At 39.8% G+C, this 15186-nt stretch overlaps 1 protein-coding gene across 8 annotated transcripts in view; it reads right to left on the reverse strand.

Annotated features, from left to right (window-relative positions):
• The window catches only part of MAPK10 (mitogen-activated protein kinase 10), a 147075-nt gene that overhangs the window by 33164 nt on the left and 98725 nt on the right, over nt 1–15186 (reverse strand). For all 8 annotated transcript variants that reach the window (XM_039710611.1, XM_039710616.1, XM_039710610.1 and 5 more), the window contains one exon: nt 13357–13428. In XM_039710611.1, the coding sequence (XP_039566545.1) occupies nt 13357–13428 (72 nt within the window). The remainder of the gene's footprint in view (nt 1–13356; nt 13429–15186) is intronic.

Consider the following 15186-nt stretch of genomic DNA (forward strand, 5'->3'; position numbering starts at 1 on the left):
GGTCAGATGAGCAGTAAAGTCAGGACCCCGAATTTTTGGAAAGCAAATTTCGAGCTGTTCAGGAGTCTTGAACAATAGGGCCCTGGGGGAAACTGCCCTCAGGGACAAGGGAGCAGAACAGAGCTGGCATGTATTTAAGGACACTTCCACACAGCACAAGCGCCAGCAATCCCCTTATACTCCAACCCCTACAACATGCATGGCACGATTGCAGCTGTAGAATAAGGCAGAATAAGGCTGCATAAGCTTGTGCAGACATTTACTAAGAGCAGCTCACATCACATCTCTCTACTGAATATATACTTGTCTCCCTGAGCTTGTCCATCTACAGGATTTAAAGGCACATTCGTCCTTGTCTGCCCAAAATGCCTGCAGCAGCTAAAATAAAAAGTGTAACTACACTTTCACAGCTCACCAAAGGACTAAGGCACCTTCTTCACTCCTCCAGATCATCCATGCAGCAAGGAGAAAAGGTTAACAGTCTCCCTCACAAAACCTTGAGAAGAACACGTGGAACAAGAGTCAGACTCAGGTACAGCCAGCTTATCACATTGTTCCTGAGGCAACACAACACACCATGTCCTTGCTCGAGGCACAATTAGGTGCAAGCTTCATGCTGGTTGTTTTTTGAAAGCAGAACTACTGCTGTCAACATTGAAATGAAGTTTTCATATGAAATTGATAAATAAAAAGAAAAAAAAGAAAAAAAGAAAAAAGAAAAAAAGAAAAAGCTACAGTACACAAATTAGGTGCATCACATGCATACACCAAAAATGGCGGAGAAAGAGTAAAATTTCGAGGAACAACAAAGACCATGAAGATTTTGGACACAGCCAATCATTATTCCCAACTGGGAGTTCAAAAGAGAATAGAGATGGATTCTGTTCTCAGCTTCACCCCAGTGATTTCAGTGAATTCAGATGGATTACAGGAGTAGGACAAAGCAGCAGCCTAGCTAAGCACTCCACTCTGCACTTACTCAGAGGCATTTTCTGCTTTTCTGCTTATGAATTTTGCAACTTAAATTTTTAAAGTTAGCTGAATTGACTATTTAGTTGTGTAAACAGTAACAACATCAAATGACCTGCACTCCTTAACCACTGGAAAATGGCACATAGTAAATTTTGCAGTCAAATATATGACTGACAGTACACTTCTCATGAATATTCAATCTTTTAGCTTCAAAACTGCTTTTCATGGTTATTTATGCATAAAAATTGACACAAATTATATTAAATACTCTTCAAATCACAGTGTGGATGCAAAATGAAACACTGCCTGTTAAGAAAAAATTGCTGATAGCAGATTCTGGTACATTGCCAGGCTTAACCCATTTTGTGTCAAAGAGAAAACTTTTTTAAAGAAATGGATGTTTAATTACTCTTGCTCCTGCACTTAAACACATCCTTAAGTATGCTGCCCCAAGTTCTGAGGGCTTTGCATCCCTGCTGATGGAATTATCCAGCTGCCCAACTCCATCACTCGTCTGAAGAAATAATCTTTTTTACAGCAATGCTAAGCATTTTCTGTGCAGGTTTAAGGCAGAGGATGGCACGAGGTCATGGATCTCAGCAGGCTGGGTTGGAGCTTGCTGCTTCCCGACTGGTTTTCAGCTGCACAGATGGGCAGGGGAGCCAGAAGGGCTGAACCTCTGCTCGTGGCTGCCCAGCAGCAGGGAAGGGGTGTAGGAGGTGGATTTGGAGAAGAGGTGGCTTTGAGGAGCAGCCTGAAAGAAAGCAGTGGTATTGTTCTCTGTCCGTGGAATAGGCAGCCATGGAACAGCAGAAGAAAAGCAGAGAGGTACAGAAAACACAGAGCAGGTTTAGCAACGTGTCATAAATAAAAATGAAGAACATGAACTCAGTTACAGGCCAATCCCAAAGAAATCAGCAGCTGGTAATGACAATTTCTATGGAGTTATTGCAATAATAGATGGCACACAATGCTTTAATTATAGAGGCTTTGTGCAAGTTCTTTTTAACAAGTGTGCAGCTGTGTCAAAGAAACCAGTTTTTGAAATGCTATTTAAGACATATTCAATTCTTTTTTGGACTTATTTAGGAATATATTTAAATGCTAGTTTACAAAATGTAGGTCTATGAACATAAAACCAGTTCTGACTACATCACTGAGGGATGCTCAAATGTTTGACTCCACATTGACAGGAAACAAGCACAGCAGACCTGGAGCACGGATCAGTGCTAATGATTTCCATTAACACACAGAAGGGAAACGTTTACTTTCACATAGGCAGAAGAGATGTGCTCCAGAACATACAAAGACTCAAGGAAGTGTGTCACTCATTTCAGTATGGCTATGCTCACCTAGCCTCACAAAACACAAGGTAGAATATTACTAGGCAAGGCTGTGAAAATATTAATGATATAATTACCTACTTTCATTTCTTTCATGCTCTTCAGATGATACTTTTCCCACATTTTGATCAAAATATTGAACCCTTTAAAATGTAAATGAGGTCAGAAGTGCTGAAGTGAGCTGGTATGTGCATATACACACACAAGTGTACATGCACACCTACTTAGAGAAAGTTACATAAAAATTAATAATGCCTGGAAACTCCTCTGTCATCTAAGTACAGAATTTAAAATAGAAGGGAAACTTGTACACAGACCATGTCCAGTTCTCATATTCATGATCCTATGGACAGTAAAAGACTGGAGTTAGATTAAGCATGTACTGATCTCAGTCATTGTTACACACAGGAAGTGTTCCACAAGCTGATAAATACTAAAGTGCTTCAATAAAGCATAGAACAAAATAAGAAATATGGCTGCCTCAGCCCTAAATAGAATGGTCTCTAAGGAAAACAAATATATTCCTAATCTGCTTGTCCACTGACTTAGTGTGTTCATCTGTAAATCAAGAATATACTCTGCTTTCACATAATAGTTCCATGTACTTAAATAAAAGATGGCAGACCCAAGTACACTACAACAGTTTCCCAAGAAACATCCAGACTTCTGAGTCATTAAATTACTACCAAGTGATGATTTTAGTCTTGGGAAGAAGTTGTGCTCAAACTGAAACAATTTCCTACTTTTGTACTTTAATACCACCCAAAGACCAACCAAACAAAGCAAACAAGCAATTTTATGAGTCTATAACAAATAAGTATGCCTATGATTTATGTCTGAGTATCACAGAGATGCAGAAATGCGTGTGAATGCAGAACCTCTAACATCTCTCCCTGAAGTAAGCAGTGACTTGTGCCTCCCCTTCTACCACCTTTAAAAAGCACACCCCTCCCAAACACACACCACCAAATTAAAAAAGAGACATTCATAACAACAAAACTGTGGTCACTGGCTGCAGAAAGCAATGAACTGTGTGGGATGCTGTTTTCCATCTCCTCATGCTGTACTTGCTGTGGCTTTCACCTAAGGCTTTTGCTGAGAGGCAGTAATGGCTTGTTGACATTTTGGTTTGCAGGGATTTTGCAGTGGGACTTAAGCCAGCTCTTTAGGTACAGAACAGAGGTATGTCAGCACTAGTCTAGTGGGAAGGGGCTGGAAGGGAAAGGGTTGGAAGTACCTAGAGGGGCCAGAATGGCTGCTAGGAAGGATACGATCAGTGCCAGGAAACAACACAGCACCTTTAATCATTTCTCCCATGATGCACCCTACTGACCACATGTCAACTGAAAACAAAAATGAAATGAAGGTAAACAAGAAAACAAGAACAGAACAACAAACAAATGAGAAGACTTATCCAATCATGCTATAGCACAGCGCCTGCAGACACAGACCTGCCTCTTGCTCTCAGCGGCTGCTTTTCTGCCTGAGCACACAAGTTTCATGACAACAGAGCAGGTCTGAGAAAAATCGACTCCAACAGTTTCCTTTACCCCAGTGTGGATGAAAGACAATGCCATTAAATACAGAAACCCAACTGAGACCCGCAGCTGGCTACTGTGTCATAATAAAACTTTGTAATTAAAATTTACCAATTAATTTTGTCTTTTTCAAGTTTTCATTTGTATTCATTACCTAGGTTTATGATGCTTTGTCTTGTAAATGAATGCTGGTCTCTGTATTCAATAAGGATATGCAAATTGCTATTCCTTTATCATTCCAGCTACCAGAGATCCATGCATATTTTCACAAGCTGAACTGCCAGAAGCCACAAAAAGAACTTGGGTCCTTGTGAAGACATATCCACTGCTGATTAAGGGTTATGAATAGAATTTTTGAGATCATTCAACTCCAACAATGCTTGCTTTAGGGCCTGTTGGCTCACTTCCAGTGAAATCTCAGTGAAGCCAGCAGTCCATCACAGGGATCTTGAGAATCTCATAAGATTTCCATTTGCCATGATAGGAAATGGTGATTTCTAAATAGGCCAGTTGAGACACAGAAGTGCTAAGCTGTACCTTCTGCAGTGAAATTCAGAGAAAATTGGGGGCATATTTACCTCCTACAGGGAAAAGCAGTTCAGCTGGGTCAAACAAAGCTCACCACAATTTACACTGGACCACAAGATGAAACTCAGACTCCTTATATCCAGCACAGGATTAAGGTGACATTTTCCCCCATACTGATTCCATGTAACCACATTACCTCTGCTGTCCTTGCTCTATGATAAGTCATAGGGCATGAAAGCAAGCACAGGGGCAGACTGGTGTCTCAGGGCCAGGAACTGGGGAAAAAATATGAAAGCATCATGCTGCTTGGTTAAATTTACTCTTACAAATTCATATTTAGCAACGGTTTAAAGTGCATTTGACTTTGAAGGCAAATGCCCTATTTGTGGAAATCTTAACATGCCTGGGTCTAAGGGTCCCTTGTTGCTTTATTTAGCATATGAAAAGCTTCAACACTACACAACAAATAAATCAATAAACAAAAAACAAAGAATGAAAGAAAAGGCTACTTGTTTGGAAGCAATAAGCAGACCTAGAGATGCAAATTATTGCTGCTTTCATTACAAGCTAAATGGCATGCAAAATATCAGGAAAAGATAGAGCAAGCAGTTGTTTGTTCGTCTGTTATTAATTCCTTTTTATTTTCAGAGGCTGCCTCCTGACATCACTGCTCTGTGCTATGCTCCAGAGGGCACACACACAAGTTGAACTAGTGCCTTACTAAACTGCAAACCGTGTAAAATCAGAGATGATTATTCCCCTCTGTGCCTGAGGTTTTGGGAAGGAAGCTCTTTGAAAATTTCCAAACCAGAAGGAGCAAAGATAAACACCTAAATATAACCAACATCCTTCTTGAAGGCTGTCTGTTTTTCACCTCCTGAGGTAATTAGAAATAAATCAAAGTGGAACCAGGATTTGGCTGCATGTTAAAAGTAGTTAGTTGGAGGTTAAGAATTTTAGCACATACAGCAGCAGCTGTCAGAAGTCCCAGTCAAGGCACTGAGACTTGTGTAAAGCTCCAAAAAGGATTGCAGAACTGAGATCTATGCCTTGATACTCTGCTTCATCTAGTCCAACATCAATCCAGATGTTGCAGTCCAAGTAATTTCACTCATACAAGCATCAGAAAAAAACCAAGCACACCACAATCTCTAAACACCTGCATTCAGCTCCAAAGCACTGAAAATCTACACCTGGTAAAAGTTTTTTTTGTTCAAATGTGAGTAATCACAAATGCTGACAATGCTGCACTAACACATGGGACATCCCTAAGCTTTAATCAAGGGCAGGCTAACTTCTAGTGACAGACCTCTTCATGATTCAAGGTAAAGCTTCAGTTTAGCAACTGTTTGCCTTGATGTTTGTAAGATGATGTGAAACAGTGTTAAGGAATTTAACCTAAGGCTGTTCAAGACTCTCTGAAGTGGAACTGTTGGGATTTGGGCAGTCCTTGATGGGAAACCCACTCGCCACAGGAATACCCAGGTCCTGGATTACTAGGACTAATGGATTTTTAATGTGTTCAGAAGCTCTACAAACCAGATTATTGCACCCTCTGGAACACATTCTTAAATGTGTACACGTACTTTAGAATACAAGTAAACTTGCCAAGGACACCAAATGCACCCTGGCATAGCCAGTTTGAACAAGTGCTCACCAGAAACCAAATGCACGTGTCTTCCTGAACAAAGGAAAAAACACTTTAGACATACAGGAAATCTTCTCTGGGCCACCTCCTGGTTCTGATTCCCCACAAAACAGGTACTTCCTGACCCAAATGAGTGCTTGCCTATCCTTCCAGATTTCAGATTCCCTCCAGCAGAGATGCAGAAGGGTCAGGAATTGTAGAACTACTCAAAGATGGTTCTATATGGAGAGGACCCAAGTCACCCTTCCGTAGAACTCTCCCTAATAAATCTACGTTCTCCTCCTGCAAAACTGCAGGTCCTCTGGGACTTCACAAAACAGTGAGAGAGAGCCCACAGGGAGAATCTGTAATTGCCCTTGCTCAAACTCTCACTCAGATGGCTTTTCAGTCTTGCACTCAGTAAGATCCGACTGTCATCCAATGAAAATTGTGACATTCAAAATGAAACTCATTAAATGCAACCCACAGGACACTCCAGAGACCAGGGATGCGTGCACACCTGAATGAGCTTTGCTATCTTTTCCAAACTCATGGGCTGGTTCACACTTTCTTCCCAGAGCACTGGTGAGAATACCAAACATTCACATTTGTAACAGCTCCTGTTTCAGTGATGCAGAAATTGCCCCCCTGCCAGCTGAAAAGAGATGTTCACCTCCTCAAAACTAACGGAAGAAGATAATGATAGACATATTAATGAAGCAAATCATGACACCTGGTTTTACTTGTGTAACTGTAGGCCAAAATATTTAGCCCACAACACTGTTTGCCAGTGGCTAAGGTGCAAACTCCAGTAAAATGTCAAGGCAGCTGAGTATGCCTGTGATAACAGCGAGCTTCTTTCTCCAAATTCTCCTAAAATGGACAGACACCTTGCTGGGCAGGACCTCTCTTTACCTCCATCTCTGCTTTGAGTACACCTGCAGATCTGTACTGATGTCTCCTCTGAAGAACCATTTCTAGGCCCTTGCTTGAATTTTCAGCATGAAAAATATAGTCAGCCTGTATTGGATGCTGTACCTTGCTTTTAAAGGTTTTTCTGTTATTTCTATGCAATAAAAAAAGGGCATGATTCATAAAAATACATGGTAATTTTCAGTAATACATGGGCAAAGATGCTTTTTTTTCCACATGCTCCAGGTACCACAGCTATAAAGTCTCCAGACCTGCCAGTGCCAAGGAAAGTCTGTGATGTGTGGCACTCCCAATGACCATTGTGGAGATGGCTCAAATTCTTGAAAAGGATTAAAACCCTCCCCAAACCACAAAACCTTTATCTCCCTCAATTCTGGCTAAGCCATGGCAAACTCCCAGTTTTCTGACATTTCAATCTCCTTGCTGAGATACCAAAACCCTCCCCTTTGTGCTTGTATTTGTTATATGCTTGAATTTCAACATGTTTTAACAAGGGCTCACTCAGCACAGTATCAGCTCAATCCTCAAGATTTCCTGAGGAAGTTTTTCCTTTCTAATTCGAAACACCACTTTCCCCATGATGAAAACCTTAATATTTCTCAATACCAGTAATAAGATTCCTAAGTGTTTGAATATTTGCCTTAGTGACTTCTAATTTTCTTCTTGCCAAACACCATGGAATACAGGTGCTCTCCTGACAGAAGCTACATGGAAGCAAAAGGGAATTGCCACCATTTTACAAGGCTGAGGCTTCAAACCAACCTATGAATTTCTGTCTTTTTTTAAAACTTTCTATGACCCAGTGGGAAGTCTGCACTGGAGAAGGCTTCTGCCTCCTAGCCTGTAGTGCCAAACAAGTGCTAAAAAATGACTGTTAAAAAATGACAGAAAAAGCCATGGGAACTCTGAGCAGAAAGCTCAAGAATGAGTGGACGCACAACCTTCCCTTTCTCCCATTTTCTTTTGGATATATCAATATTAAAAAAAAAACATCACAGTAAGAGAGACCTACAGATAATCTTGCCAAGGAATGTGAAACACATACTACTCTGCGTCTAACAGACCACAGCATTGAAAGTTTGTTTTGTACATCCTGCATTTCCTAGCCTCAGGTCCTCTTTTAGCTTCTTTTACATTCTGATTTTGAAGTATCTCTTCTCAGGTCTCAAAGACTATTCAAGTACTCTTGTGTTACATCTTCCAGAAGGAAACCCACAGGTATTCTCTCTTGCTACAATACAAACAGATTAGCAGATCATTTGAAAATACTTGTATGTTTTCATATCTGGAACAGGAATCACAGAATGTGCTGAGTTGGAAGGGACCCATCAGGATCATCAAGTCCAACTCCTGGTCCTGCTCAGCACACCCCAGGAGTCACACCCTGTGCCTGAGAGCTTTGTCCAAACACTCCTTCAACTCTGTTGGGTTGGTGCTGTGACCACTGCCCTGTGCTGGTGCCCAATCATCCTCTAGGTGAAAACCTTTTCCTGATATCCAACTTAAGCCTCCCCTGACTCAGCTTCATGTGAGTTTGAAGGTGTTCTATTTCTTTATTTTGATCCCATCCAAATACCTGCATGCTCTTGACAAAAGGCATTTCAGTACTGTTTTGTCCACAAGTTCTAAATTCTCTGTTCAGCTGTCCAAACCTGTCTCAGCTCAATTTAGCACAGCTGCCATCAAGAAAAAAAGCTGACTAATTCCACAGAAAAAAACCTCCAAAACATTTGGGACCATCCAATTCTCACAGGTGCCAGAAAACACAATTAAAACTTGCCTTGGTTGAAATTTATACAAGGCAGCAGTGCATCCTGAAAACCTTTAAGGTGAGTGATGGGAAACAAGCAGTGGATCATCTTCACTGTAGCACCTGGGATGCAGTCCAAGAGGCACTCAGATGACAGACAGCATGGGGGTTTCAAGCTAAATGCAAATTACACTCTAATCTGTTGGAGTATGCATGTCTGAATTTTAAAAAAAATGAGAAAAATGGCAACATCCAAATCATCATCACATCTGCTCTGAGACCTCTTTGAAACAGGCCTCACCTCATATAAGCGAATTTTAAGACAAATCCTGAGTCCAAAACCAAATAGGCAGGGAAGAATAATCCAGGTCAAAAAAATCCAAACTTAGCTATCAATGCCATCATAGTTAACACACACTTAAGCAGCAGGCTAACAGGATCCAGCTGATCCCACCTGGAAAGCCAGGCCAGTCACACTTAACAGTACCTTTTAAATAATCCTGATGCTAGCTGCTGGTTTTGATTTTAAGACAAAACAAGCCTTAAGAAAATACCATCCAGAACAAGTAAAACAACAGACTGCACTTAACAAAAGTGCAGAAGTTTTTATTACACTGTTCTTTAAGAAACACCCCAAAATGCCCTCAAAACACTAAAATCACACCCATTTACAAATGCAAAGACAAATTCTGTTTATGAGTGGTGGAAAGGCAGCACCTTTTCCTAAGAGACTTTCTTGATGAAAACTCTTTTTCTAAGGCAATAGAACACTTTCTGTCAGATGTCAGAGAGCATCTCTTAATCCCACCACTCTCAAAGACAGCTGGTGGACAAGGGAATTTTTGAAAATCTGGTTGCAGTAAACATTAACTCTATCTGTTAATGCTGACTCCTCTTCATAATTCCTTTTGGATGTTCATAATTACACAGAAGAAAGTTGGAATTTTTCTCTCTTCCTTCTTTAATGGTATTTTCTCTTTTGACTCTCTAAGACTTTAAGCTACTTGCAGTAGGAATTTTGTTCTCCATATTTATTTTTAGTGGAAATTCAGGCCTAGCCAAACTTAGGACACCTGGCTATTATCACAACATATTTCTATGGCTAAATGACTGTTTTCCTTTGATCTGCCGAAGGACTCAGAAGTGAAATTGCTATAGTACCATCCTCTACATGACTCCTTCTTTTCAGTACTGAAAATAAATGTTCTGATCACTTTATTTTTCCCACTAAGACACGTGTGTCTGTAGGACATCACTGTGGACTTGGGAGCTCAGATCTTCATAAAACTGTCTCACAATCTTAATAAAACTGTCTCACCTGAAAGTATTCATTTTAAGTTTTCCCTTCTCTTCAAATAAAAAACCAGAAACACATTTCCAATCCTTAAATTGAAATCTTATGAGATTTTGAAGATGTTATTGCCTAGAGCTGAATCAGCTTTTGGGAAAGCCCTGGGGTTTTCTAACATATTTCCAATTGGCATTCATGAGTTCAGGCACTTTTTAGCTGCTCACATTCTTTCCAATTTAACAAAAATGGAATAAGCATCAAAGAAACACTGAGCAAGAAACTCAGAAGTGGACTACAAAAGCTCACCAGAACTTGCCAGGAATATTTTGGTTTGCAAATCCATCTGGAAATGGATTGAAAGGTGGATTTCTTCTCAAGAGGGTCTGATTTCTGACAAGGAAGTTTCCCTGACAGTATTTTGAAATGTCTGCCTTAGCTGAATAACAAGCAATGAGGGTACCTGCCAGGCAGTTTCTACCCAGTACTCTCCAGGACACTGGAGGCTGTTCTCACTTGTCTGAAAACCAGCTGTAGTCTATCCAGATTCCAGAGCTTTCTCATAGCAGCCTAAGAGAGGCTTTCTTGTTTATGTAAAAGAGAGGTTCTGAAATTAATCCCCTCCATGTTTTATTTTCCACAAAGACTTTAAAAACTAAATTTCATTCCAAGCCAGCAGCACCTGAGTGCAGTGGTAACTCAGTGGGATGATTTAGTTGAGATTAAATTTTAAAATATTTTCTTTCCATAAAACATGGCAGCAACTGTGATTTTTTTCTTAGATGTATACTGTGCCATACACAAATGTTCCTACTCCAGACTAGAAATGAGTAAGCTCATACTGATAGCAAGGGCACACAGTAGACAGTCTTTTGAATGATTAAAATAGTCTTTGAATGATTAAAAAGAACTGGTATTTTTGATTTCTATACAGACTTGCTTCTTCCAGCTAGAAAACTCTCTGCTGGAAAGCCTTAAGTAGCCCAAGGGAAGTTTGTAATGTACTTCTGTGAAGTTTACCTGCAGCTGCACAAATGCTTCTCCAGCTCTTCCTCCACCTGGGAGGGAGGGAAACTAGATCTGCTCATCAACAGCCATGGAAGGGTGGGAAATCATATGGACCCATACACAAACCAGTCTTTCCAACACTAACAACTCATTCATGGGATCAAACTGGTTCACAAATTAGTACCGACCTGGAAATTAATGTACAATTTTTTTTCTTCTTTTTCCTTAATTTTTTTTTTTAACATCCCACTCACCTGAAACCCACCATTAAAGCCTGGTAGTAATTGTGACCTGGCCCACATTCTATTTCAGGATACAGGTTTTCCAATTATTAAAAAAGTAGGACTGTCCCGCAATTTACACAATGTTTGCTGCATTTGTTCAAAAATTCAGTTTTTATTTCAACTGATGCTGAAATGTTAAAAGATATTTTAAGAATATTTTACTGCTGTTCCCAAATACAATGCTGTCATAAGAGACTGTTTCCACAGCCAGACAGAAACATAACAATTCTCATGTTTGAATGATTTTTTTAAAAGCTACATTGTTTAAATTATATAGCATTAACATTTTTTCTAGACATGGGCAAAAGAACATATCTCCTAATTTGCTGTTGAAAGAGGAGAGCAACCCATTAACCACGCTACTATGCTTTTATCCTGAAACCATTCTTTGTATGAATTCTAGCTGCTTATCAACTAAAATCTCAGACTTCACTCAGAAGAGATTAAATGGAAATATCCTCAGTATTTACAGCTGAACCTCAAGTCTATTATAGATAGTTTAGTTTTGCTTTGATTTTTGTTGTTTTTTTTCCTTTTATTTGTTTTTAAGAGGAAAAGAGTGCATTTTTTGGGGGAAGCATTATGATGGTGTTTCTGAAGTGGTGTTACCACTGAAACACATCATAACTATCAAAATGAATTACAGATTTTGGGAATGCTGGGAGCTGCTCTGAATTTCGAGGTTACAGCTGAAGGTGGGTGTGCAGCCTGCTCCTCAGGCTGCAGGGACAGCTCAGCACCTTTAAGCATCTCAAAGCTACCTACTAATAAAAAAAAAAAAATTAACATCTCTGCCTTGTTTTGCACCCAATAACTTTCCAGCCCCTCTTCCTATAAGACTGGAAGCAGTAAAGTGCTGCTGTCACCCCCTCAGCAAACAGGAGGTGTCTGCTGTCCCTCCATCTCCCTGTTAGTGAAGAAGAACTGCATCTTCACTGGGCCACCAAGCAGAGCTCAGCTTTCAGAGGAAGTTGACAGAGCTGTGAAAACAGGACAGGCAGGACCCAACTTTGACAAACATGACAGGAATTACTCAAAAGTCAGCAAAAAAATAATTGCTTCCATGGCTGCATGTCTGTGAAAGCTGGGTTTTCTTCACACCAACTGCCAGTGGCTGCTGATGCCAGATTTTTGTGGTGCCTTTCTGCCAACTAGCTGAAAATAAGATGCCTTTTTGTTTCCAAAAGTGAAGAGATGTTATGTTGCCTTATTTTTTTCTGATGGGCAAAACACACTTACTTATATTTCCAAGCCAGCACGGGCAGGTTTAGCCTGTGATAAACAGGAGGCTAAGCAGACACCTCCTCTTTTGTTTTCATTTTCTAATATTGCTTTTACCACCTTGGAAGGGGGTAAAAATAATATCATCCAAGACAAGAAGAACAAGATGGGAGGGAAATATGGTTTAATTGACAACACAGACCTCATGCAAGTAAAGGGAAGTTCATTTTTCAATCAAGAGAATCTGATTTCAGGCCAATTTGGAAACTACAGCAGAAAGACAGTTGCCTTAAACTGGGTGAGTCGAATTCTTCATTTTGTTTTAAAGAAAAAGAAAAATGTTGTATTGACTCAACACTGAGCCCATACAGCATTGAGATGAATCCAAAACCATGATGCATTAGCAAGCAAAAGATTATGATGTCACCACAAATGTTATGAAGTCAATATTTCCAAAACATAAAAGCAGAAAAACAGATTTACAGGAATGAGATGGGCCAAATTAGGACTTTTTTCTTTCTTTTTCTTATTTTTCCTTTGAAGAATAGTAAATAAAGCTGTCCAATTTGCCTTCATAATGCTTGTTTTCTATATTGCTTATTGACATGACATAAATAGTATATAAAATGGAATGATTACAAGCTTTAGAGTAATTTAAATGACTGAAATAATTCTGTGCATCTGTTTTTCATTTTCAATTTTGTGCATATCAGTAGTGTGCTACTTTCATTTAGCCATACCTCTGGGATTCAACTTTCTGCTTCTATCTTTACACTCCTGGTATAGTCATTTTATGGTAAAAGGGATGGGGTGGAGAAGAGGAACAAATAATAGGTGAAGCTGCAGCAAATGGCACAAGGATACAGTCCCTTCCTGGAAAGAGGATTTTGTGGCGAACCATTTCTCCCATAATGCATCCCACAGACCATATATCCACTAGAACAGCAGAGACAGGGAAGTGAAGAAGGAGGGAAAAAAAGCAAAGTTAACTACAACATTTCACTCCTAAAGGAGGGGAAAAAGGTTGATCAGCACAGTACAGTTTGTTTTGTGGTTTTGTTGGGTTTCTTTTTCATGTCTCACCAAAAGCTAAAATAAGTAACTAAATAAATAAAAGCTGTGTCAGTCAGCTCAACAGCAGTTAGTAACAACAGTGGAAAAAGTTTGAAATCAGCATTTTGGGTAAAGGTCCAGAGCTAGCAAGTATAAGTGACAGCTACACAGACCCACGGTATACACTGAATTTATGGCTAAAAAACAATTCCTTTTTTTTTTTTTTTTTAAGGAAAAAAACAAAACGACCAGATAATGATAATGTGAATAAATCCTACTTGCAGAGCTTCTAGGCTTTGTTCTTCAGCACTGAGTCTCTCTGCAGCAGCTGACAAGAGGTTCCAGATGGAACTTCTCACACAAGTAAAGGCCATATGGAAAAATACCACCCTTAAAGGTTATTTAAAACTCCTCTTTCAGGATCTATACCTATATCCTATCTGTAGGTACCTATCACAGAGCTCAGCCTGAGTGGATTCTGTTTTGTACTGTGTAGGCACTCAAAATAAATGCTGTAACAAAAGCGCCAAAGGACAAATATCAACAATAATAAGAGCATTTCCTATTCCCAATCCTGCCTTCAGCTTTTAGATGAAATATGCAGTTACCTTATCTGCTTGACTTGAATAGGGTTATTTTTGCCCTTTAAGTCTTTAAAGAAAAAGTGCTGGATAGATAGTGACACAGTATTCACAGAAAAAAAAAAATAAAAAAACAAAAACCTGTCTTCCCTGTGAAGAGGAAAAAACTGCCTTGAAATGTTTTAAAAGACTATGTTGTTTCTGAGCCTGTAATCCCCATTTTCAGGTTGTGTTTAACCTACACAAGCAATTTTCTCCTCTTTTTCTTCCCCTTTCTTAACCTTCAAAAGCAATCCAAAACAAACCAAAGAAACAAACAAACAACTCATTTCTTGGTGAAACAAAATAAAGGTGAAATGTTCCATTTGGGAAAAGGAGGGTACAGGTATCAGGGGCATGGGACAGCAAAAGCATGCCAGAGGCAGAGGCAGTTTTCTTCCTAGTGACAGTTTTGGGACCTTTCATAGAAGTGCAGCAAACTGGTGATAATTATGCATCTTTAGCCAACCAAGTGCAGAAAGAAAATGAAAGCAGTGAACAGTCCTTGTACAGGCAGTGTACATAGTCAGAGAGGAAAAAAGAGGGGAGCTTCAGTAATGTGGCAGCATAGGCCAGAGCAGGGCAGCAAAAACAATCCTTTCTGTTGACTTCCTTGGGAGCTGGGTCAGAGCCTCCAAGCAGAGTGGCTCCTCTGACAGCTGAGCTTCATTTTCAAACATTTTCTTTTCTTCCTCTTTTTGTTTCAGCTTTGTCCAAGCAAGACAAGATCATTCATCTTAAGCCAGATTCATAGCCCAGGGAAGTCAAAGGAAGTCTCTGTGTTAACCTCAATGGGCATTTGATCAGGACCCTTGGATGTGGCAAACATTAGAACTTTCCCAGCTGTGTACTTCATCACAAAAGTGCGTCTAACTTTTTCTTGGTGCAGTTTCAACCATGTGAAAAGCAAATGCTCTCTCTGTCCTTTCATGGACAATAACAACAATAATCCTAATCATCTACTAAATGTCTGGAGGGGGAAAACATCCAACAAAAGAACTCATCTGACAATAGAAGAACT

This window comes from Passer montanus, unplaced genomic scaffold, assembly GCF_014805655.1.
Source record: "Passer montanus isolate IOZ18808 unplaced genomic scaffold, ASM1480565v1 scaffold23, whole genome shotgun sequence".
NCBI classification, from domain to species: domain Eukaryota; kingdom Metazoa; phylum Chordata; class Aves; order Passeriformes; family Passeridae; genus Passer; species Passer montanus.